At 34.0% G+C, this 23,411-nt stretch overlaps 3 protein-coding genes across 8 annotated transcripts in view; 1 reads left to right on the top strand and 2 right to left on the bottom strand.

Moving 5' to 3' along the window:
• The window catches only part of LOC105833189, a 44,198-nt gene extending 39,429 nt beyond the window's left edge, over positions 1-4,769 (top strand). Inside the window, exon 5 of the mRNA XM_036294141.1 lies at positions 347-4,769. Coding sequence (XP_036150034.1) covers positions 347-991 — 645 coding nt within the window. The 3' untranslated portion in view covers positions 992-4,769. The remainder of the gene's footprint in view (positions 1-346) is intronic.
• A 436-nt stretch (positions 4,770-5,205) lies between these two features.
• LOC105833188 (adrenodoxin-like protein 2, mitochondrial) lies at positions 5,206-11,584 on the bottom strand. The gene is made up of 4 exons (XM_012674722.3): positions 10,653-11,584; positions 8,139-8,257; positions 7,647-7,779; positions 5,206-7,314 (listed from the first exon to the last, which is right to left on the bottom strand). Exons 1-4 carry the CDS (start codon positions 10,778-10,780, stop codon positions 7,221-7,223), a joined length of 474 nt encoding a protein of 157 aa, XP_012530176.1. The 5' UTR covers positions 10,781-11,584; the 3' UTR covers positions 5,206-7,220.
• Positions 11,585-12,085: 501 nt separating this feature from the next.
• LOC105833186 (uncharacterized protein DDB_G0283697) lies at positions 12,086-22,156 on the bottom strand. 6 transcript variants are annotated; one of them, XM_028189475.2, is made up of 12 exons: positions 21,882-22,154; positions 20,786-20,884; positions 20,234-20,427; positions 19,328-19,392; positions 19,175-19,249; positions 16,688-17,160; positions 15,779-15,935; positions 15,238-15,402; positions 14,646-15,143; positions 14,251-14,389; positions 13,860-14,094; positions 12,086-13,767 (listed from the first exon to the last, which is right to left on the bottom strand). In XM_028189475.2, exons 2-12 carry the CDS (start codon positions 20,809-20,811, stop codon positions 13,236-13,238), a joined length of 2,559 nt encoding a protein of 852 aa, XP_028045276.1. In that variant the 5' UTR covers positions 20,812-20,884; positions 21,882-22,154; the 3' UTR covers positions 12,086-13,235. The 6 variants fall into 6 exon arrangements, with proteins under 6 accessions (XP_028045276.1, XP_012530173.1, XP_028045277.1 ...); XM_012674719.3 differs by having other exon boundaries at positions 15,779-15,938; positions 21,882-22,153; XM_028189476.2 differs by having other exon boundaries at positions 13,860-14,082; positions 21,882-22,153.
• Between the last annotated feature and the right edge of the window lie 1,255 nt (positions 22,157-23,411).

Below are 23,411 nucleotides of genomic sequence, written 5' to 3'. Positions count from 1 at the left end.
GAAATAAAATATTTTAATGTTTTAAAATTAAAGACATTTTTCTTGCGCTCCAAATTCAAGCGTGTAAAAAGTGCCTTATTCGTGTATATGAAAAATAATACATTATATTGCATAAAAAGATGAATTTGTATATTTAAACGTTATAGTTTAACACATTTTGCTGTTACGCTTTTACGCGGAAAACTAAACATATCGGATCTCAGAAATCCAATGCGCCGATACTTTTCCCAAACAGTATCCTCTTTAATTTCTTCTCTTTTTTTATTTAATAAAGTTTATTTAGTTTGAAAGAGGAAAAGGAAATATCTTCAGAGACTAATAATTTTCTCTCTTGAACCACTCGCAGGAGAAGACGAATGCGGTGAAGGCGTTTGCCCGCGAGCAGTGCGAGGTCGCGGCGCAGCTGCAGCGTCAGCAGCAGCAATTGCAGCTGCAGCAGCCGCATCATCAGCAAGTACACTCGCAGCACCATCATCAGCATCATCATCAGCAGCAGCAGCATCACCATCAGCAGCAGCTGCAGCTGCGGCCGACGCTGCATATCGGATCGAAGTTCGGTAGCAGCGGCGGCGTAGGTCATTCGAACGTCAGCCTGGCCCAACTCGGCCGCGGCGGCGTTCACCATCCCTCGCATCAACATCATCCTCATCAGCATCATTCTCATCAGCAACGGCATGTGTCCTCCATGTCGCCGCCGTTGTTACTGTCGTCGCCACATGCCGCGTCGCAGCACAACCACCAAACGCATCGCGGTGGTATCGCCGCCGCTGCTGCCGTGGCCGTCACCGCGACACCACCAACGACACCGGGCGACCGGTCGCCGCCGAGTCCCAACGGCGGCGGCGGTGGCGGCAGCGGTAAGCTCAACAGGTCGCAGCACCTGCCGCGCGAGGCCAGCGGCAGCGTGAGCCCCGGCCTGCCGACAGCCACGCTCGACCTGAGTAGTGCCGCTACCACCAACAGTCCGCACGAATTGTCGACTCTCGTTTAAAGACCCCGAGAAGCAGGATTTCAGGTTTCTATCCAAGTAGGTTTCTATCTGTTTGGAGATGTATTCTTTGACCAGTGGAAGAAATTATCTCCTGTCTTAAGTCGATTTATAAGGAATAGGCCTAAAATTATTTAGAAACAAATTCTTCGACAAATGTTTTCTAAAAAGAAGGGACCAAAAATTGTTAAGGCTATTGCTTCTTATCTCACGTTGTTATTATTGCATTACGTTGCAACGTTATCGGCATGTTATCGCATTTAACATTATCGTCATTATTGCGACATTATTACATAGTGTTTACCCCTTTACTATGATGACTACAATATTCTTGGACATTGTCAAAGGCCGATAAAAAGTTATCCATCAGGATATCTCGTGTCATTTTGATAACGTTGAAATATCATGTATCGTTTGCCTACCATATATATATTATATATATATATATGTAATATTTACAAACCTTCGACGAACGTTTGTCGAAAAACATCGTCCAGAGTCTTACTGATAAACATTTCATTTCAAACTAAAGAATAAGAAGAAAATAATGCAATGATTTTTTACATACACTTTATTAGCAATCTCAGAAATAGTACGAACAAAGCTAATTCAATTTAATTTATTTCCTTAATTTAAAAGATAGCTAATAAAAGTGTTTTAAGATATTAAAATGTTTTTTATGTCTGTTTTTTAAATACTTAAAGATAAGGCTTCGGTATTATTCTGTTTCTCGAATATGTATGAACATCAAACGTTAACATTTCTTTTAGAAAATAATTTAGTTGTGGGGAAAGCTTTATAAAGCTTGCAATTATATCATTTAAACGAAAATATATTTACACGTTTATTATACTATCTATTTATTAGAAACATTTCTAATAAATAGATACGCTATATATAAACAAAAATATATTTAAATCATGTACGTGAAAAAACGTTTCCTATTAAATGGATATGCTAATTATAAGTATAAACGTGTTTTTGTTTAAATGTATAATAGCGAGTTAATAGCCACTTAAAAATGTTTTAGGTGTAGATTTAAAACGTTTAAAGCTATTAAAGATGTTTTAATTTTAAACGTTTAATGTTTTAAATCTAAATACCGTTTAAAACAGTTTTACGTATTTAAAAACGGATACAAAAAATAAAACATTAAGAAAAACAATTATAATTATACACTTTTTAAATGTCGGGACAATCTTTCCAATATCATTATTGAAACATTTTAATATCTTAAAATTAAACACTTCCTATGAATGTAATGTCAATGCATTTTTTAAATTTATTTTTTGATGTTATTTTTGACATAATTTTTTTTAATTTTAACAAGAGAATAGATAGACGATTTAACCAAATCGCTATTATTCTAAAGAAGTTATACAAAAGCAATGCAACGTTTCTTATCTGCTCATCAATTTGAAAAAAATATATCACAAATGTTAATTAATGTTCATTAGAATTTACCAGGCGAAATTTTATTAGTGTTTTAATTTTGTCTATTCTCCATACTATTTCAGTAATTATTAACGGCCTTGAAATTTACATTCTCAAAGCCACTGGCCATGTTTATAACCTGGGCCATTAAACCAGTATTACTTGAGTCATAAGATTTTTTGTTTCTCTTTCTCGTCGGGGTACATAGTTCTCTTATGTAGTCAGAATCCGAACCGTCTTGATCCTGCTAGTATTGTAGCTAACATGATTTAATGACTAAAACATTAGTTTTATTAATGGCCTTAATGAGCTACATTTGCTATCAATTTCGATTAATCCTCAGATAATTTTGCTTGATTTTTTAACTAATGCATTCGGGGGAATCGTAATGCATACAGATATATGTATATATACCTTATTGTACATAATACTCTCGGGGAAATTTCACGCCACGTCGATGTAATGCGAAAATCGATTTCCCGAACGAAACTTGCCGATTTATGCTTTATGTATGACTAATGTACCCCGCTATCGCCAAGAGCAGCAGCAACAGGTTCCTGTTGCGCAACGTCGACAAAAAAGAATTCCTGCCGAATGCGTGCTGCATTTTGCGCTTCGTAAGTACTCTCTGGTTGTCTGACGTATCACACTCGGAATACCGAATAACCAGAAAAATTCGTACAGTTTCCAGTGTCGAGAATAAAACACTAACAATTGTTTCTTATTGTAAACAGATTTTATTTAAAAAAAACATTTAAAATGTTGGATATTCTAGTAAGCGAGAAACATTAAAATAACATTTTAAAAAGTTGATTTTATGTGTATTTTTTAAATGTTTAAAAATATTGTGTATAAAAACATTTCAAAAAGATTATTTAAATTTAATTTTTTTGAAACATTATTGAAATGTTTTAAAAACATTATCTCCACAAAATAATCAAAATTTGTTTATATTGGTGTTGCATACAACGCGCTCTAAATACGGCATTTGTAAAAATGTTACATGTTATTGCAAATCGTTAATAATGTGAGACGCAGCGGTAATTTAATTTATGCTTACTTATGGGATAATTAATAAAAACAAGCTGCATGAAATTGTATCTTTACGCTTGCTAAGCCCCGATTGTTTTCGATTTTTGAAATGTACTTTAATAGTACATATGCAACAATGTGCGTACTTTCGAAGTCTCAGAAATCCCGACGAAATCAGAGATTGGCACGAATGTGAATCTTGCCATGTTTTCATATTTTATTATTATTATTTGTACTTATCTTGCAGAATCTCTAGTCCTAGGTTATTTGCATTCACATGTATGTATGTGTGAGAAGGGGGTGAAAACATAAAACTTTAAATTCTGATTTTTTATATAATATATTGCAATGCTGATTGAAACAATTAAGAGGAAAGATGAATGAAATTTGTGTACTTGGCGCAATAGCGAAATCAGATTTAAATTATGTTTCTGTAATGTAAATATCATTAAAACAAACCGATTAAAATTAAACATTAAAAAATCCGAAATTTCGACTAGTTGCATGACTCGATTTTTTTGTACTTTTAATCTAATACATGTGATATATGATAAGGTTTGTCCATGTTGCTTGCATTTTTTACAGCATCTTATCTTTGCTCTCTTTCCTTATAACTAAATAATATGTATTTATCTTATCAATGGATTGTAAATTGCCCAACGGTCTGTATCAGATCTTTATTAACGATGAATATAATTTTTCTATTAAATTAAATTTCTTAGCTTTATTTTAAACTACGCGCTGACAGGTTTCGTCACTTGAAACACAGGCTGTTAATTTAATAGAAAAATTATATTCATCACTAAGATTCGATGCAGACTGTTGAGCGGTTTACAATCCATTGATATGTTTAACATATACTGGTCAGTCAGAATTAATGTACTAATATAGTATTTATTTTGTTGTGTAAAATGTAAATTGTGAAAAAATTTAAGCGACATGAACAAATTTGTAAGAAAATTCCGTTTTGTTCTAGACACATATTCATTAATCATTAATCTACCAAGTAAAAAAAAAGTAGAAAAACAAGTTCTTAAAATTTTCAGCCTTCGAAAATGTATTATATGATTTATCAAATCGAATATGCGATTTCATTTCCTTTATACATCAGTACGTTTTAATATTTAAAGATATTACGCTACGAAGCCGTCATAGGTTTATGCAAGTACACACATTTAGAATTAGATTTATAATTTTATTACGTTACTGCATGGTTATATACATGGAAGAATTCACATATACATATATAAAAAGATTGTTAAGAGATTGTAGATACATACTTAAAAATTATTATAAAATATTTATGAGAGCAAAAGATTTTCTTTTGCGTTATAAGTTTTTTTTTACCATAGAAACAATACTTGACATCAAATTTTTGTTAAACATATTTTTTCTTTAAATTGCACTTATTAAACGCAAAAAAAAAACAATCGAATCATTACTTCATCTAATTTATTAATAATAAAAAATATCTTCCTGAACATAAAAGTATGTATACAATACGTTATTTAAAATTGCGTTATTTAGAATGCTTAGAATTTTTAACTTCCTGTACAATTGTGAAAGAAAGAGAAAGCATAGAGAATTCATCGTTGTTCATGGTGTTTGCGCGGATTCATCATCAATACAAATCATGTGGTAACAACTTATATAAAGACGCTTCATACATGGGTACATGACATAACTACGTTATGTTACTAATGCGATAAAAGTCCATATTCGCAAGGATTACGTTTTGTGAAACCAATGTATTTTTTTTTTTTTTTGCATAATCACAACATTCAAATAAAAAAGTAGATGTCACAAATACACAAAAAAGAGAAGATTAACGTCAGATAAAAAAGGTATAGAGAACACATCTTTTTTTCTTCATCCTTTACATATCTTTTACATATCTTTACATATGTTATTTTATTTTAAAATAAAAATCACAGAGATAATTTTTAGGACTGTCTAAAACAAAAACGTTAAAAATAAAATTATTTTTTATCCTTAATCTGATCTTTATTGTTTTTTTTTTATAAATAAATGAATCCACAGAAGTAACAATGGTTATTAACGAAAATGGAACTTTTACTGTATTCTGCAGGTTTGCAAATTTAGTCATGGTTTTATCGAACTTAAATCCAACAATTATTTTAAAGTCTTTTATTAATTACCTTACCAAATTATTCTAAATTTCTTGTTCATATGCTATTTTATATTGATTGATATATAATCATTGAATCAATTTATTTAAAGTATATACTAATATTTGCGATTTGTGTGTCTAGTTTAAATAAAGTAAACTCGAAACGAGAATATTAATAAACTTTGACATTCTGACATTTAAGTGAGAGAGAGAGAAGTCGGTTAAATATACATGTACATAATGTAAGAATATATAGAGATATATTCTAGAAATGTAATTTAAACGGGCAGGGTAAGAAATTGAAAATATTGTAATTATGTATTGTTACATAGTAACATACATGTATACACTTCACCACGTTTTGTAAGTAGTGTAGTAATATAATGTATTTGCAGTAAGTAGTAAAGCATGTAATTTAATCATGTGAGTAAGTTATTTGTTGGGTTTATATATAACGCACATAGTACAAAAGTGTTTTAGCTTTATGTACTGATAATTATGTAATAGTAGTAGATTTAGTATGTAATTAATTAAAAAAGGAAAAAAAATAAATTATTCTGGATATGTACTGCAAATAAAGTTGTGCATTTTGATTAAAATGTAAATATGACTTTAATTTATTTGATTGCTTATTCGATATTTCAGGATTTTTCCATCAATATTTTATTGTAATTAAATGTCAAATGTATTCACGAACGTTACATAGCAATATACATTAATGTTTCCTATAACTCTCATCAATATGTATATACGTATTTAATTTCATCATAAAAGTGAATATTTCTTATTCGTGATTGATTTTGCCATGAGAAGATAAAATGCACTTGCAAAACTGTCTTTTCATGACCTCTTTCGCGATTAGATTAAAGTATGCCATGCAGTCACTAGCATAGTTCAATATATCATAATATGACAGAAACATTACGCAAACTCGCCAGCAACAATTTCACAAGTGAAACTGAATGAACGTCTGATTCTCAATAATAGATTTGCAGCCGATCTCTAGATTAAATAAATTATTATTAAATAAAAGAAGTTTATTAAAAAATTATTAAAAAAGATTTATTTATTTTTCTCTTCTGTCATTTATGTTTTAACATTTTGAGTAAAAACATGATTTCCTTTTTCTGTACGAAATATTGTCAATATTATAAGTATATCATGCATAATATATACAATTATTTAAAAAAGTATTGTACATTATAAAGAATCTTTATGATATATCTTTATGTTTAGATCTAAATTCATCATTTTTTGAATGTATAACTTTTCACTACTATGTACATAACGCATTGACTTGTGTACTTGATCCAAAATATCAGGCACCTATACTTTTTTCGTTTAACTGAAATTCTTTTATATTGTTTTCTATATGGTTTTTTACTGTTCGTCGACATTACACATCAGCTGAAAGAATTTATAAAGGATGATTCATATTTTTATTTGTTTTAAAATTTTTTATAAAAATATTTTTTAAATATTCAACGAAATAAAGTTAAAAAATATAAGTGTCTAATACTTTTGGTCAAGGCAATATTGGGCAAAAGGCTCATCAAATTGAATTGTATTAAGAATAATACTAGAACAAATGCTGATCTAAAATTATCTAAACCGATTGAAGACCTTATCGAGTTATCATGGTTGTCTTGCATCGTTAATGGTAGCTGGTACTCTCACCTCAATGCCGTCTAGTTCTTCAGTCATCGTTATCTGGCATCCTAATCTCGAGCTATAATTAAATATTCATATTTAAAATAGAGTAAATTGTAGATAAAGATAAGATTATTTCACATCATTTAGATAATTTTATATAGATAACGGTGAACACTGGATATAATAGAACTGGAAAGGAAGATCGACACGATTGATCGGAATAACAAATTAAACGATGCTTGACTGTGATAGACTCTTACTTAAAGCAAATTCTATTCAAGATCCTTTTGGAGGACATAGAGAGCTAATTCATGAATAAATGCAGGCAAGCATTACAAAGTGAAATTTAGAGAAAATTCTCTCTGTATACGCAGTTTTTATTAGAATATAAAACATTTTGAAACGTACGTGTCACCACGCTCGTACGCCAGGTCCAGCATATCAGTCTCTTCTTCTGAAGGTTTGTCTGGAAGACTATCGTACACGTTCTTGGGGAAAATTAAATGACAAGTACTACACGTCAGCGTTCCCTCGCAGGCCCCTGTATTCAAAATGGAAAATATACGTGTCTCATAAAATTCGTGTACGACTATTAACTTTAACTAGTATTCGCTTCAAAATTTCCTTAATTGATACTCGTGACTCCAGTACATCAAGACAACTTTCGATTAATGTACCTTTGCTTAAAGTTAACATAACTGAACGATGTTATAATTTTGTTTTTATTTTGTAGATCAAAATCCGAGAAACAAGATATAACTTAAAATTATGTTAGCTTTGAAAAATACTTAAATCCTGAATAATTTTTTACAGCATTGTCCGAAGATTTGGCACGTAAGAAATATCTTGCTGGATATCAATTAAGGACAAAAATGTTTTGTAGATGTAAAACGTTCATACCGTAACCACCTAATTCGTCGTTGAGGTCATTATCCATAACAATATCTAAAATACTGTTTCCGACTTTCCCCTTTGCTTTTATCTTCTCTCCATTGGCTTTAACAAACGTTATAGTGACCCTGAATGAAATATATATGTACAGTATTTATATTTCTTCTAGTCTTTATCATCTCGCCTAGATCACTTTACCAACAAAGATCCAATTTTAAATATCAATACATTAATAATTCTCAGCAAAGGAAATTTTAACTGATTATTTATACATAATTCTGTAATCTAGATGTTGTAATTTTGTTTAAACATATCTAAAAGATTTCTTCAAACCAAAAGGATCCTTTTTGCATAACTTTGACGAGGCGATTCTTGAGATTTTCAAAACGAGAAAGTTGTTAGCAACATTTAACGGTACTAATCTTACTAACAATTTTAACCCCTTCTACCTTCTATTTAGTTAAACAGAAAGCTAAGGATGACTTCGACCAAACTCCAATTATTATGATTAGTATGCTTGACTCGTCAAATAAACATTTACAACAGCCTGGGCCAAAAATGTTGAGTAACTGTATTTTCAAATACTTTTCACTGGAGATGAAGATTTAAATGGAAATTAAAATATAAATTATTTCTTGTGTCAAAAACATTTCAAACTTGGGCTGTATAAAATTCACTGCCAGTACTGAAAATCTATAGTTTACGTTATGTATAATATAGATTTTCAGTGCTGGCAGTATATATGGAAACACAATCTTATTTGTAACATAGATAAGCAAATAACAGCATAGGAAACAACATAGATAAAAGAATTCTAGATAAATAATGAAAATATAGGTGTCCGTCAACTACTTTTGTATTGTATTTTGTTAATCTGTTTCAAGGTGTCATCATGGCTATTTTGTGTTTAATCGATTTCTACCCATGCAAGTGTCTCAAAATTTCAAGATAATAAAATTACACTAAATTATACATTATTTTTTTCAAAACAACGTACAGACATTTGTTCCAGGAACTCTATGATTTGTTCACGAGTTTTTAGAAACTTTAAACAGCTTTAAATAAATGGAAAAATGAGTGAAAGCGAGATATTTATAATGGTATCAAGATGGTATCAAAAAGACACATTTTTCACATAACTAGGATTAAGGATGTACAATCGTGCAATTAGAATTTTTATGAAGAATGGAACAAAGAGCTGGTCTTTCATCTCTAATTAGCTTAATTAATCAATTAAATTTAAGGACAATAAACTACAAAATTTAAAACTATCATATCATTGTTTTTTTTAATCCACTTGCAACAAATTATATTTTATAAAAAATATAACTTTTAATTAATAATTAATTAATATAATTAAAAAATTAGATTAAGGATGATCAGTTTTAAGTTGACAATAAATTCATAAGTTTAATCAAGTTTTTAAATTAATCAGAATTGATAAAATTAATCTTAAGCATCATAAAATATTTTGTCACGCTTTTTTTAAATATTTATAAAAATGTGCAAAATTACGAGTTGATATTATACGATCGAGCCGTTTACAAGATCCAGTAATTACATGTCAAATTAAATTCAAAAATCTGATTTAAATAACGATGGCATTTTATATAATTTTTTAAATATAACAATTTGAATGTCAAATACAGAAAAGTACGATCCTCATAGTGAAAAATAAACGACTTCTGGTTTTTTTTCTTTTCACGAGAAACTCGCAAGGTCGTCTTATAGGTTGAAGACGAGAAATTAAGACGAAGAATTAATTAAAAAGATAATTTTTGCATGGTTTCTTTTACAAAAAATTAAATATGGGAATAATGAAAAAAAATGCCTATGTATAATCCTATATATGTATATTTTAAGATTTAAGAATACATATGATTACACATGAGCAATTTGTTCTTTTTTCATATTTAACTTTTAGTAAAAAGAACAGTAGAAAAATTATCTTTTTAATCCATCATTTCAGTATAATTATTTATTATTTTATTCCAAATAAAAATTTTACAGAAGATAAATAGAAATATAATAGAAGATAATATAGAAATATACGGATATATTTTGTATAAAAAAATTTTTATTGGGTCTCTCCATAATTTGTATCTTTGTATTATTTTCATCTACTTATTTTTTTTAACAATATATACTGCTCAAATTATATGTACTAAATTAGCATAAATTATTATTTATCTTTTAACTACATGATGCAACATTTTGCAAAGTGCATTTAAAACTATTGAGAATGTGCGTGCACACCATTTGAAAATAAAATATCTTTTTAGACTACAGTCTAAAAAGATATTTTACTTCCAAATTAGTCATGATGCATGAATAACTAGATGAGATGCGCCTAGTTATTACTAGCCCCGAATGCGGCTTATTTCATGTAGAAAGGCATATTATAATATTTATTGACGCCTTTCTGTACAATTTGATCGAAGTTACCCGAAGTTTGGAAGCGCCTCTGACCGAGGGAATCAACAGTTTAAATTTTTTCCCCCCTCCTTTTGTCTGGCTACTCACTCTTTATTCTTCGAGAGCGGTTGCATGGTAGACACAGCTCTCGCGAGGTTCGCTTGACTAGTTACGCACTTGTATGCATAATTCGTTCCCAGGACGAAGAACGATCGCAGTCCCCGTGTCAGTGCCATCGTATCCCAATGTCAAGCATCAAACGTCGCTCGCGCCGACAATTTCTGTGTGACACGTTGGGAATGAGGCGAGGATTCGAGGTGTAAATCGAGAGAGATGGAGACCACGCTGAACCACCGCGTGCGTACGTACGTTCGCGCAGTCGCACAACCTTTCGTCTCGGCGAGCACCGCGTGTTCAAGGGCTGGCCCTCACCGTGAGAACAATTAATTCGCGTTGTTGCGAGCGCACGTTGCGGCGCGACCCTCTCTCTTTCTCCCTCGCTCTCGCTTTCGCTCGCTCGGCTCCCGCGCGCCGTTCCAACGGTCGCGACAGCTTTGACGTCGGGCCACGAGGAATCGACGGGAACCCCAACAACTCGCGAAGATCGCGCGGAGACGACTGTAGTCACTGACACCGTCGTCTCCGTGTCCCGATCCGGCATATTCACGAGGAATCGGGGAAGGACAAATTTCTCCGCGAATCGGACCTCCGTGCGCATGCGTGAGCTACGTCACTTGAACACGTAATCAATTTCACAACTCGTACAGCTCGTACTACCGAAGAGAGACAAGTTTCTCTTCTCCGACGCTACGCAAGAATACCGAACTACTGAATTTAAAAAACTCCTATAAGTAGGTATTCGAAAACCAATTATTTTGCTGAAGAATTTCGGCAAGCGCGGTCTCACCAATTCAGATTAATTAAAATAAACAATTTATAAACTGTCGATTGCAAAATGATCACACATTATTTTTATCCATTTTTTAAATATCAAACTCAATATATAATACCTTTAATCAGAAATATTTACTTATAAATTGCCGATTGCAAAACTTAAAAATGATGGTATTTTTTCTTATCTATCTTCTGAAAATTATAAATTTGTGTTTTAACTAATAATGTTTATCTTTTCAATTATTTTAATTAAAAACTTAAGTTAGAGATAACTTAAATGTCCTAAATTAGATGACCAATTTTTGACTTCCTATTTTTCTATAGTTAAGGAGATACTGGAGTGATGGAATTAGTTATTCAATTTTCTTCGAATTGGCTTTACAGAATTAAAAATTTTTACATGTTTAAAGTATTAGTAAAGTGCACAAAAATAAATCCCAAGATATTCAAATTAAGTTTTAAATTTTTTAGTTGATAATTCATAAATTTAATCGGCCGGTTTTAAATTAATTGAAGTTGATGAAATCGGCTTATAATTGTTTTTATTTTATTAAAGTAATCGATAATAAAGATCAAATCATATTGATATGATATCAAATCATATTGATCAAATCATGTGATTCAGGAATTGGTCAAAAACAATTATATAATTGATCCTAGAGAGTGCAGAATTTATTAAGATCAATAACCTGTGCTTACATGAAATGCACACATTGATCAGGCGCACACATTTTCCTTCACGCTAATAACTGAAAATTGCATATTTAATTATTTCACGTATTGCGTATATATAATTATATTTGACAATGTCACTGATAGCCCTTCGACAACATGTGGTCATATATATCAATGATATAGTTACTTACACATTTAAAATTACATAAATTGAAAATTTCGAAATTTGAGCTATTCGAGGAGCATGCTAATGTCATTGTATCATTGTTTAACATTTGTAAACTAATGAACAAGAGCGACATAAGATTTTATGCTGCATGGTAGACTAGTAAAGTTTCGGGTTTAATTCCAATTTCTGACTTTCTATTTTTCTACAGTTAAGGAAATACTGGAGTGGAATTACCGAATTACATATTCAAATTTTCTTCGAATTGGCTTTACAGAATTAAAAATTTTTACATGTTAAAGTATTATTGAAGTACACAAAAATAAATCCTGGGATATTCAAATTAAGTTTAAAAAAAATTAAAAAATATGTTGATATCTTTTTTGTGTACTTTAAGCACTTATTTTAAACATGTAAGAGTTTTCAAATTTGTAAAGCTAATTTAAAGAAAATTATACTTAATAGTTATTATATTTAACATAACTTACAAAGAAAAAAGGCAAAACCAAGTAGCTCCTAATTTTCCGAGAAAAAAAGCTCGTCAGATTTTTGTTCGAACTAAAGCATGGTACACGATCGGCCGTTGGAGAGCAAATAGGAACTGATAACTCAGAATAAATGGTAAAGATAAAGTAATACAATAACTAAATAGCGCGCTCCCCGAATTCAGCCTTAGATATATTATAATTGACACGGTTTCAAACAATGAAGAAAGACGAACGATGAAATATGTAATAAAGAATAAATATTTCGCACGTACACTACGCACAGAAATTTTTTTTTTAATTAGACAAAAGATAATTTGATATAATGTATATTCGCATGATTTTATAAAGTTACTAAGAACGAGATGTATTTAAGAGAAAATGAAACCAAAATGATAAGAAATGAATCAAATAAATTGAAGATATACAGCAAAAGACAAGTTTCGATAATGCAACGTATCTATCTTTAGCTTAATTTTTTACATCTTTAATTTTGTTATTACCGCTCTTATCTTCGAGAATTTCGTTCTTCTCGTTTTCTTTATCTTTTCCGGCCAGTTTTTTTTCCGAATTGCGAAAACGATCGTAACGCGAATCCTCATCGTCGCTCGACTTTGAGGCCCCTGCCTCGCTTTCTCTTAAAATGTCACCTAAATCTTTGTCAACGTCATCCCAAATTATTTTATCGCTACCATGCGCACGATAATCGTCGTCGTCTTCATCCCCCTGATTATTCTTACTGTCTTTCACGTTTTTCTCAGATTCTAAACTACTAGACTTTTCTTCTTCAATTTTAATATACTCTGTGCCGCCATTGTTATCAGCAGCGGTGGACACTGGTGTAACAGATATTTGTGGCTCGGAATTGACTGGAGAAGTCTTCGCGTTGTCCGATGTATTGTTAGTCGCGGTGGAATTGCTAGAATTCACATTCGTAGATGTCTGTAGATGTATTCTTTCCGCTTGACGTCTTAGCGCTTTGTCATCATTATCTCGCACGTACCTGCGAGTATACGAATACACATGTATATGATTGTTAAATATCACTGATAACTTGCCTATCTCGATTTGATCCTATTAAATCGATTGACATACCGTTTAAGGTGACTGCGCGTAGAACAATGTAAAGCGACCGCTCGTTCTGTATTTTCGCTGCGTGGTAGATATACCTTGCACAATTCGCAGTACTGTACTTCAACACGTTTTATGTACTCCGCACCGACTTTTATCATTTGTTTGCCTTTTGATTTCTTTTCTGCTTCGCTCGAACTTTCACCTTCGGCCTTTTCTTTCTTCTTGTCATTGGAGTCTTCATCCTCTGTAAACATTGCTGATGTGACATAAAGCAATTATGTCTTAATTAGACAATAAGTATTATCACTTAGAGATAAAAAAAAAATCATATAATAGATTTGTCCACGAAGGAAATACTTCAAAAAATTAGAAATATATTTCGTTATATACCAGAAACATATTTGTTACATACCATCTACATCACCTACAGAATCCAAAGTCATAAAATTATCAAGGTTAACTTCCTTGTCATCTTCCTCGGGCGCGCTCGAATCCGCCTCTGCTTCACCGCTTCCATTTGCATTCATTCTATCTCTCAGTATACTCTTTCTCTGTGATGGAACAAGAAAACGATATAATTAAAATAATTGAACAAAATAATATTATTATATTACATTGACAGGAATTAGGGTAGGAAGAATTAAATCGGAAATATATATCGTTGTTTGTTTTTGGTACAGTGCTTAATCTCACCCTTGTTTATCAAATATTTGGTACCAAGGACAAATGATGCTCACAAACGTGAGCGTCAAAGCGAACGCAGCCTAAGGAAAATTAATATTAATTACTAAAATAAAGGACAATCACCTTAATGTGCTCCAGGGAGCACATATGAGTCTCAAAGAACATTGGCGAACGGAACTGGACACGACAAACGCGACAGAATGGTGTGAGAAATCGTTTCATTTGGCGATGAGATTCGGAAAGTTGATGAGCAGCTTTTAAGGAACGGTAATTCAACTTGCAAATGGCACAGAACATGGTGCGCGAGGGTAGAGTGCCGCGTGCTGCATCACGAGCCTCAATGCGTCTCTGCTCCTGTCGTTGAACGACTCGCATACGTGTGAGAGTCACCTTGTGTCGAGCCGCGATACGTTTCATCGCCGCGCTATGACGGCCAGAGAACAAATGGAGCGAATATTCTTTGAAGGTAACGCTGTGATGGGCGCAATGCGGACATTTCAACTTTATGAATTTTCTACCGTCTCGTCTGCTCGGCAATTCTTCGGAATCTGCCTTTCTATCGCGTTCCGTTTTTTCATTATCATCATGCTCCTCATCATCACCATCATTGTCCTCATCTTCCTGCAAATCCAATAAAACAGATTAGGATAAATGAAGGAAACAATAATAATAGTAATAGTATTGTATAGTGGATAATAAAATAGAAACAACTCACTTCTCGCTTCTGATCATCATCCTGCTCTTTAATATCATCATCTTTTTCTTCCTCATCTTCAGAGTGTTGCCTTTCTCTATCTTGTTTTTCCTTCTTACGTTTGTCCTCTTTTTTCTTCTTTTTCTCATCCTCTTCCACGTCCTCTTCTTCATCGCGTTCGTGCGGCTGTATTATAATGTTAATGGACAATGAATATTATAAAATCATTCAAGTATATATGAGATAATGTTGTCATATTTAAATATGTATATAAAATTATATTATCTTTAATGTGCTTTTAAATATATGAGAAAATTCTCGACGAGTTTATTGTTAGCAAGAATCTGATGGTAGAAATCCAATCATGTGATTTCGATATTTAGTACCAGTGATTAAAAACAATTTCTGCAAATCGAACTTTAACAATATAAATAAATGCGTCTTTGTAATCCTCGATTTTTATTACTGTACATTCATTTAATGCTCGAGTTACATAAATATACTTAAATCCACAAACAATTTACATTTGATAAGCTTGTCTAATTTGTCACAGTTGAATTACCTTTTCCTCGTCGTCCCAATTACTCTTATTATCGTCATCGTCGTCATCGTCATCAGAAAATTCCGCATTAATGGCTTTGGCCATCTCTCTATCCTTGTCCTTCACGCTGGTTCCGGATCCCGAGTCCTTTTTACTTCCGGCTAGCCTAGTAGTACCGCTACTAATGACACAGCAATTTTGTTTTGACTTATATTACTTTCCAGCATTCCATTTTTTCGTGCTTCTTTGTCTTTCGTGGTATCATCGAGCAAAACTTGCTTATAGATGATACGTAGAAAATAGTATCGCGACAGTATCGACTTAATATCTCGGCTTTATGTCCCATAAAATGTGAAATGCGTTTCGTAGTGTACGCTAAAAGTGTCTATTATTCATTTTTCTTTTTTTTTTTCATCGCGCTCTGACCTCTTCGCACACTCTCGATCGTGCCAAAAAATATTATATAAATAGTATAGTCGTACCGCTATAAACTTTAAAGAGAATTATACGTCTCGTGACGAGTATAAAGTACAATTATTTTTGCTCTCGTATCTCAAAAGTTATTATATTGCGTCTATACGTTTATCATCACTGATTTCTTCTTTTTTTAGAACCCTGCAAAAAGCTCTTTTTCTCTTTCTCGGCAGTGGGACATTTGTTTCGTGATTTTGTTTGCATCTTGACTTTCTATCGATCAATTTATTACTTAGGTATCTATTTACGTATGTATATTCGTTTCCGTTCGCTTTCATTTAAATCATTGTCTTGCGACACTCAGGTCATCGACCGAGAATCGGTTTACGTGGAACCGACCTCGAAGAAGAATATACCCAAGCACAGGCTACGTGAGATAGTATTTGCGTACGATTTTTTTATTTTTATTTTTTTTTTATTTTTTTTCGGTAAGTGACTGTAGTATTAATAAATTACCTCCTGCGTAGTTTGGTAGTGGTCATGCGCACACGCTGGATGTAGTCGCGCGAGCGCGAACCTAGCAGCTTTCGACGATAGTCGAGCGAGTGCAGATGCAGAGTACGCTTGCGAGCCAGGAGGACGTCCGATCGAGAGCTCACACGGTGGAACGCGCCACCTCGACCGCCGGCGCCGCGGGTCGAAATGCGGCCTCGGTAATTCGAGTTCTGATGCGATATTCTTCCGCGACTCGAGGTATACCTCTGAGTCTGTGGTGGTGCCATTTCGCTAATCCGAGGTGGCGGCGGGGGCGCGTAGCTCCGCGAGGCGGAGTGACGGTCCTCGGAACGGTGGTACGACGATGCGCGCTCGCTCTGTCTCTTGTCCTCGTATACGGCGGACGATGACGATCCCTTATTATCGTCATAGGGCGCTGACGCAGACGAACCGTACGACGAATACCTCTGTGAGCCGCTACCGCTACCTCCACCCTGCCAAATCAAATTTAATTGTGCTCCTTCCACATGCATTCCTTTCGTTTCGTTTCGTTTCTATTTTTCCTGTTCTTTTTCTCTTATATACTTTATTCTAAGCACATATGTATATATTTACGTATAAGTATTACACGTATGTGTGGTTTATGCGCATACATATCTTTTCTCTCCCCTTTTTATTTCCCTTTCCTACCGTTTTACTCTCGGGATCTTTCTACACACACACACACACGTACACGTCTACGTTTAACTCTTAATTGCTACTGTCCAACTGGGGCTAATCGAGTGACTAACCGACTGACATCGATTGATGGATTGATATCGAATAATCGACTGACTAAATGGCTAACTGACTAACTCAATCAACCGAATAAAAAATTGATGGATCTATTAACAGCGCAATTATTGGCATATTGTAATTAACTTCTATTTTTTTCAGCTTTTAAATCCATATTCATTTTATCATTCGGTTATCACGTGCATGCAGTGCTAATCGTTTATCGTTTAAAGTGGTTCAATGTCATGTGACCGTCGCAGTCATATGAGATTAATAATTGTTATTCTATGCTCATTGTATCACCTAGACCTGTAATTTGACTTTCCCTAAACAATCAAGAATCCCTAAATGCTTTTTTCGTAAACGTGAAAAATGTACTCATTAATTTCATTCGTATTCGTAATACTTGAAAATGATAGCGGCGCTCGCTTCCCTCGAGCTAATAAATTTCTATTTCGCTATTCAACGATACATGTATATAATATGTATAATGCTCTCGATAGACCTTTCCAACTTAGTCGAATTATCTGTCACTTTTAGTATAGTAAGTAGTATAAGTCAAATCTTTCATGTAAACGAAGATGATAATCGAACGAAAGTAACAAAGCCGTCGCTATGTACGTAATTTGTTCATATTTGTAAATACTTGTGCATGGTTGCGTATTTGGTAATAATAGTTGGGACAATATTACGTATTAAGTATGTACCATCCATATATCCACTTTTCGCTCGTCTCCCCCGTATGCATATCATACGTGCTTAGTATTTTTTTCCATCGTTCTGCAGGGATATGAATACATTACACATTAATTCTTTCCTAATTCCCTTTCTGTCAAGCTTAAAGTAAAGTCGATAAGGGACGCACGTGTGTCCCCAAATACGATTGGAAAGGTCTACGATTGGGAAGGTCTTATTCAAAATTTGTGTTCTTGTAATTTAACATAATTTAGATAATCGGTTACACGATGCTTTATGAATATTTCATGAAAATTCCATGTCACAAGGCCGATACCTGAGGACGTTGTACATATTATTTCTCTACAATTTCTCTATCTCTCTATTCTTGTATACTGCACGAAATTGCGGCGTGATATCGCTCTCTAATGGGGAATAACGTGATGCGATTCGCACGTCTATCCATTCAATTTTTCCATCGACTTTTCAAATAGCTCTCAAACTTTAATAGGATATATGCGGACAGCGGGCAATATCATATAAATACCATCTAGGTATATTTCATCTTTTAATGATTCATCTTTTAATAATTTGACGTTTTTGTAGCGTTCCACCGCAGTAGCGTCCCAACGCAAAAAGAACGAGTGTTCGAGAAGCCGTTGGTTCGCGTTGCTTAAAAGGAAAGTATGACAACTTATAAATGTTTCATCTAAAATATTATTCATCTTTCTTATATACGAGTGTCCTGAAATCACTTGATATACTCCTTTAAATGTAACTTCTTTGATACGTTACACTCTAATATTTATAAGCGACAAACTTTCAGGACCATCGTGTTCTCAGTTACATTACAAGATAAAAATAATACTTGACTCTTCTATTCGAAAGAAATTTTTCGTCATGGAAAATTTAATTTAGGGAAATATCATGACCATATAATTTCTGAGCATTGCATATTGATTACCGATACAATACTTTTCTCTTCAGTTATTGATCATCTTACGAAATAGAGAAACGAATGAAGGAGACTGCAAAGAGCGGCAAGGAAAGGCTACATACCTGATAAGAATCGCTTCTCATCCTTTTACGCGATTCACTGGAAGATCGATGATCATCTCTAGCGGAATACGAATCCTGCAAAAAAAATTTAGTGAACAACGGCATAAAAAAACGCTTTTAAGTTTTTTCTGAAATCTTATTCCGTATTCTTACACGAGGTCTTTTATAACTGTTTGAGTGTTCACCACGACCGCCTCTACTTGAATATCTTTCCGACCCTGTAAAAAAATGGTATTATATTTACTTTGTTTTGGAGTAAACATTTAATGTTTATACATACAAAAAAGAACATTCTTGTTTAAAAAATATATTTCCAAAATGTTGAAATATTGAAATAAAATTATATAGCATTAAATGGACATAATTTGCTTGCATGAAAAAATTTTATATATATTTATCAAGAAATACTTATATATTTTCATTATTCAATAATAATTTTCATGAGTTGAAAAAAATATCAACTAGAAACAAATTTTCGAATCAAGAATTAGAATTTTTAAATAGTATTATTCAATACTATTATCAATCTATAATATACTGTACTCTTTAGATGACTGCAATTAAAATACAAATATATTTTACTAAAATATTATATTAAACATTATTAAATTCTTTAGTGAAAATTGAATCATAGTTGGGTAAGCTAGATTATCGTGGTTTCTTACTTATACATGAAACAATTATTAAAAATATATTAATTTTAATCTCGTTATTTAATGTTTTCTTTCTTTATAATATGACTTTAAAATTGATATACACAGAGAAAAATATTTTTGTTTTGAGAATATTTTTATTTTTAAAGTGAAATTATGAAAGTTTTTATACTGTACTTTTTAAGTGATATTATAATGTTGAAGTAAAAATATATTTCATTTAATTAAAAAGTATCAGATTCTTTAAACTTTATGTGCATATGTGCAAAATTATCATTAGATAAAAATATATGTTGCTTTTATGCTATGTAACCAAATGACTGTTACAGATATTTTCAAATTTTTAAAATAAGAATATATTAGTTTTAATTTGATATTGTTTCTTCTGTTTTTTTTTGTAAGCTACCTGAATTGTATTTTGATCTGGAGTCGTAGCTCGTCGTTGAATATTTAAATCTGCCACCTCTGGAAGACGAGTAGCCACCTCTGGATACATTCCCTCCTGCCGACCCGTTCCACTCGTTTCCTCCACCACCTCGACCCCTGTAAGAACCCCCTCCGCGAGAACTAAATCCGCGACCGCGAGAACTCATGGTGGAACTACAAAAGAAACGGAGAAAGACATTTCTCGTTACGTTTACATTCACATATGCATTTGTCCTTTTTTTTTACCCCCCTCCCCGCCCCCATGTTTTATATCTCGCTCTCTCACATCTTATGCTTTTTTAAAAAAAAAATCAGATTCTGGGAGAATCTACAACTAAACAAAGTAGCAATGTGCAAATGTATTAAAAAATATTTTTAAAAACTGTAAAAATATAATAGAGATGTATTAAGATCACTCTAGATGCAAGATGCTTTAATGAGGTGCCAAAAAGTAAAAAGCATTTATCCATTCTTCGAGCCGGCTTAAACACAAACCCTTCATGACGCGATATATAAGCGGTACATTACCAACCTGTATTTGTTGTAACCATAGCTCATGGTTGCAACTTATCGATGAGCGAGACAGAGAGAGAAAGAGAAAGGGGGGCTGTAGTGGATACAGCGTCAAGGTCTACGAACAAAATAAATATTTTTGTACAACGCATGTGGCATAGATTATGTTCATGGGAAAAAAAATTTGGATTGGAGTTTCTCTCCATCGATTACAATGTGCTACTTGGTTTAACAACCATGTAATTAATAACGTAATTCCACTATGTAAAATCCGTAATATCCGCATACGAGATCAACTTTTTACAGGAGGGAGAAAAAAGGGTAGATCAATGTAGCACAATTACTGTACATTTCCATCAATGTAGATTGTAGATTGAAGGAGTTTTTATTCATTGATCAATTGATTGCATTATATATTACATTTACGCATAATGCAGTCGATGCAATGATTAAAAAACTCACCTCTGATCCTGGTTCAATTTAAGTGTTTCCGTCGAGTCCAATTTTACAACCTAGTTTAACTGGAGTTTAAATAATCATGTTCAATAGAGGAGAATTTGTCTTATATAAAACATGCACCAATAGAATTTTATAAAATTAAAATATAGTTAATTAAAATCCAATTAAATCGCAAAACTGGGCCTCAACATTCACAATAATGAATATTATCGATAGTCTGAAGGCTGTATTGAGTTAATTTCAAAGTTAATTCAAATTTTTCAAGAGAACATTGTTGTGCAATATTATAGATTGTCTTGGAAAATCCGCTTCACTCCTCGATTCGTTTCAGATTCTTAGAGCTGGAAAAATAACAGAGCAAGTTTAAACCCGGGAGATCAAAGTCGGTCCACATCGACGGAGATGGGTGTCGACGTCAACGCCAATCGACCGCGTCGCACCCGACGCGCCCGAGCAGCATGACGGTGTCCATTGCGCGGGATACTCCGCGGGGAGCGGAAACTACGAGGAGACCACGGGAGGGGGGAGGGAGGGGGAGGAGAGGAAAAAGGTCGATAAGATCTCGCATTTGTATTTTCGCGACTGAGTGACCGCGGGCGACGGTGCCGCACGTTTGTGCGGTGTCCCCGATCACGCGCAACGAGCTCGTAGCTTACCTGGCCGAGCCGCGCGAGTCGCAGCCACCGTTCTCCTCGCTGCGACGAGAACACAACTTCCGCAAATTGACCTTTCTCGACACGCTCGATCCGTTCGACGGTACTTCAATCGGTATGTCGATACTGCGTCAGCTTCCTTCGAAAAAAAATTAACTCGCACAAGGTCGAAGAAAACGAGACATTTGCCGAGCAATCGTGAACAACCAAGATGTCGGCAAACGCATTTTTTTGGAGTGGAGAGGAGCAGTGGCGTTCCAGTCGCTGATGCGACGGAGGCGTCTCGCGTCCGACTTCCGACAGCCAATGGCGTAACGTATATCCTAGGGATTCCAACGAAACCTTTGTTTTCCTAGAGAGAGGAACCTGAGAGCGGCCACCTCGGCATTTTTCATGTGCGCTGCTGGGCTGGCGACCGACTTGCCGAGTGGCTCCGACTAGCGCCGAGTCTACCTACCAACAGTCACGTACGCGCGGTACGTCGCTGCCCCGCCGCCATGTTGTTTTACGCTCCAGTACCGGTCAGATCGTCAGACGTTCTGTTGGTTCTGTGCGTGTCTCGCGTGTCAGAATTCGAATTGTGCGCAGCTACGGTGTTGAGACTGTTGAGAGTGCCGTCGCGAGCCATGTGAGATCGTAGCAGAGGTCGTATTCAATGTGTAAAGCGCGGCATCGTGCGTTTGCCTTCGGTTTCAAGTGAAGTGTTCGCGTGCGCATTCGAGCAAAGTGTTTGCTCGAAGGGGATACGTTCTTTCATTCGACCGCTTTCCTCGGCCTGCGTTTCCACGAAGTTACGTGACGTCATGCCACTTTCGTGCCATGTTGATTTTCGCCGCTAATCAGACGACTAGATGAGCCGTCCTTTTTACGTATTTTTTCAAATGTAACGGTCACGTCGAGTGAAATTCTCGCGCGCGGTTTACGTTTTACTCGTGTGTGATATATTATCCGTAATATCGAGATTGCCGAATAAAGTATCGGGCGATCGTTATTAATGTGCGGTTTGAGAACAGCAGGATGATGTCAGTAGAAATCGGCATCCATGGAGCGACTCGGTATTAAATATATACTATTTTTCTAAGTGATACATTTCTTTACCTGCAGGTTTTATGTTTGAGTTTAGGAATAATATTTATCACATTTTCAGAATCAAAACCGGAAAAGAAATGTAGCAGTAGCAGCAGCAGCAGCAGCATCAGCAGCAGGAGCAGCGACAACAATCGGTGAGTGAATTTTTATCAAATCAATTAATTGAATTTATATCATGTATGTGTAGTATTGCACATTTATAGAACACGATTATGCACATTTGCATAAAACAGATTTAAAATATGAATGCATATAATTGTGAAATTTACGGGCATGAAACAGAACCAAATAAACGTGGACATAGCATAGAAGAGACCCAAAAAGTCATACACATTACCTACGGGATTCATAAATATTTGACTACATAGTTCAATGTGCACATAGAGGCCCTGATGGACTAAAACAACGCGATAACCGCTCTCAGGTTCCTCTCTGCTAGCATCA

This window comes from Monomorium pharaonis, chromosome 11 (assembly GCF_013373865.1).
Source record: "Monomorium pharaonis isolate MP-MQ-018 chromosome 11, ASM1337386v2, whole genome shotgun sequence".
Classification (NCBI taxonomy): domain Eukaryota; kingdom Metazoa; phylum Arthropoda; class Insecta; order Hymenoptera; family Formicidae; genus Monomorium; species Monomorium pharaonis.
The sequence above is the reverse complement of the archived record's forward strand: the minus strand, read 5'-3'. Positions and strand labels throughout refer to the sequence as shown.

What these genes read in the sequence shown, in the direction of transcription:
- LOC105833186 (XM_012674719.3), bottom strand. Translation starts at nt 20,811, where the DNA reads ATGAGCTATGGTTACAACAAATACAG. An exon ending in TATGGTTACAACAAATACAG is followed by an intron (nt 20,428 to 20,785) that starts GTTGGTAATGTA and finishes TTTCTTTTGTAG; the next exon opens with TTCCACCATGAGTTCTCGCG. An exon ending in ACAGTTATAAAAGACCTCGT is followed by an intron (nt 19,250 to 19,327) that starts GTAAGAATACGG and finishes TTTTTTTTGCAG; the next exon opens with GATTCGTATTCCGCTAGAGA.
- LOC105833188 (XM_012674722.3), bottom strand. Translation starts at nt 10,780, where the DNA reads ATGGCACTGACACGGGGACTGCGATCGTTCTTCGTCCTGGGAACGAAT. An exon ending in CCGCTCTCGAAGAATAAAGA is followed by an intron (nt 8,258 to 10,652) that starts GTGAGTAGCCAG and finishes TATTTCATTCAG; the next exon opens with GGTCACTATAACGTTTGTTA. An exon ending in GCGTACGAGCGTGGTGACAC is followed by an intron (nt 7,315 to 7,646) that starts GTACGTTTCAAA and finishes ATTTAATTATAG; the next exon opens with CTCGAGATTAGGATGCCAGA.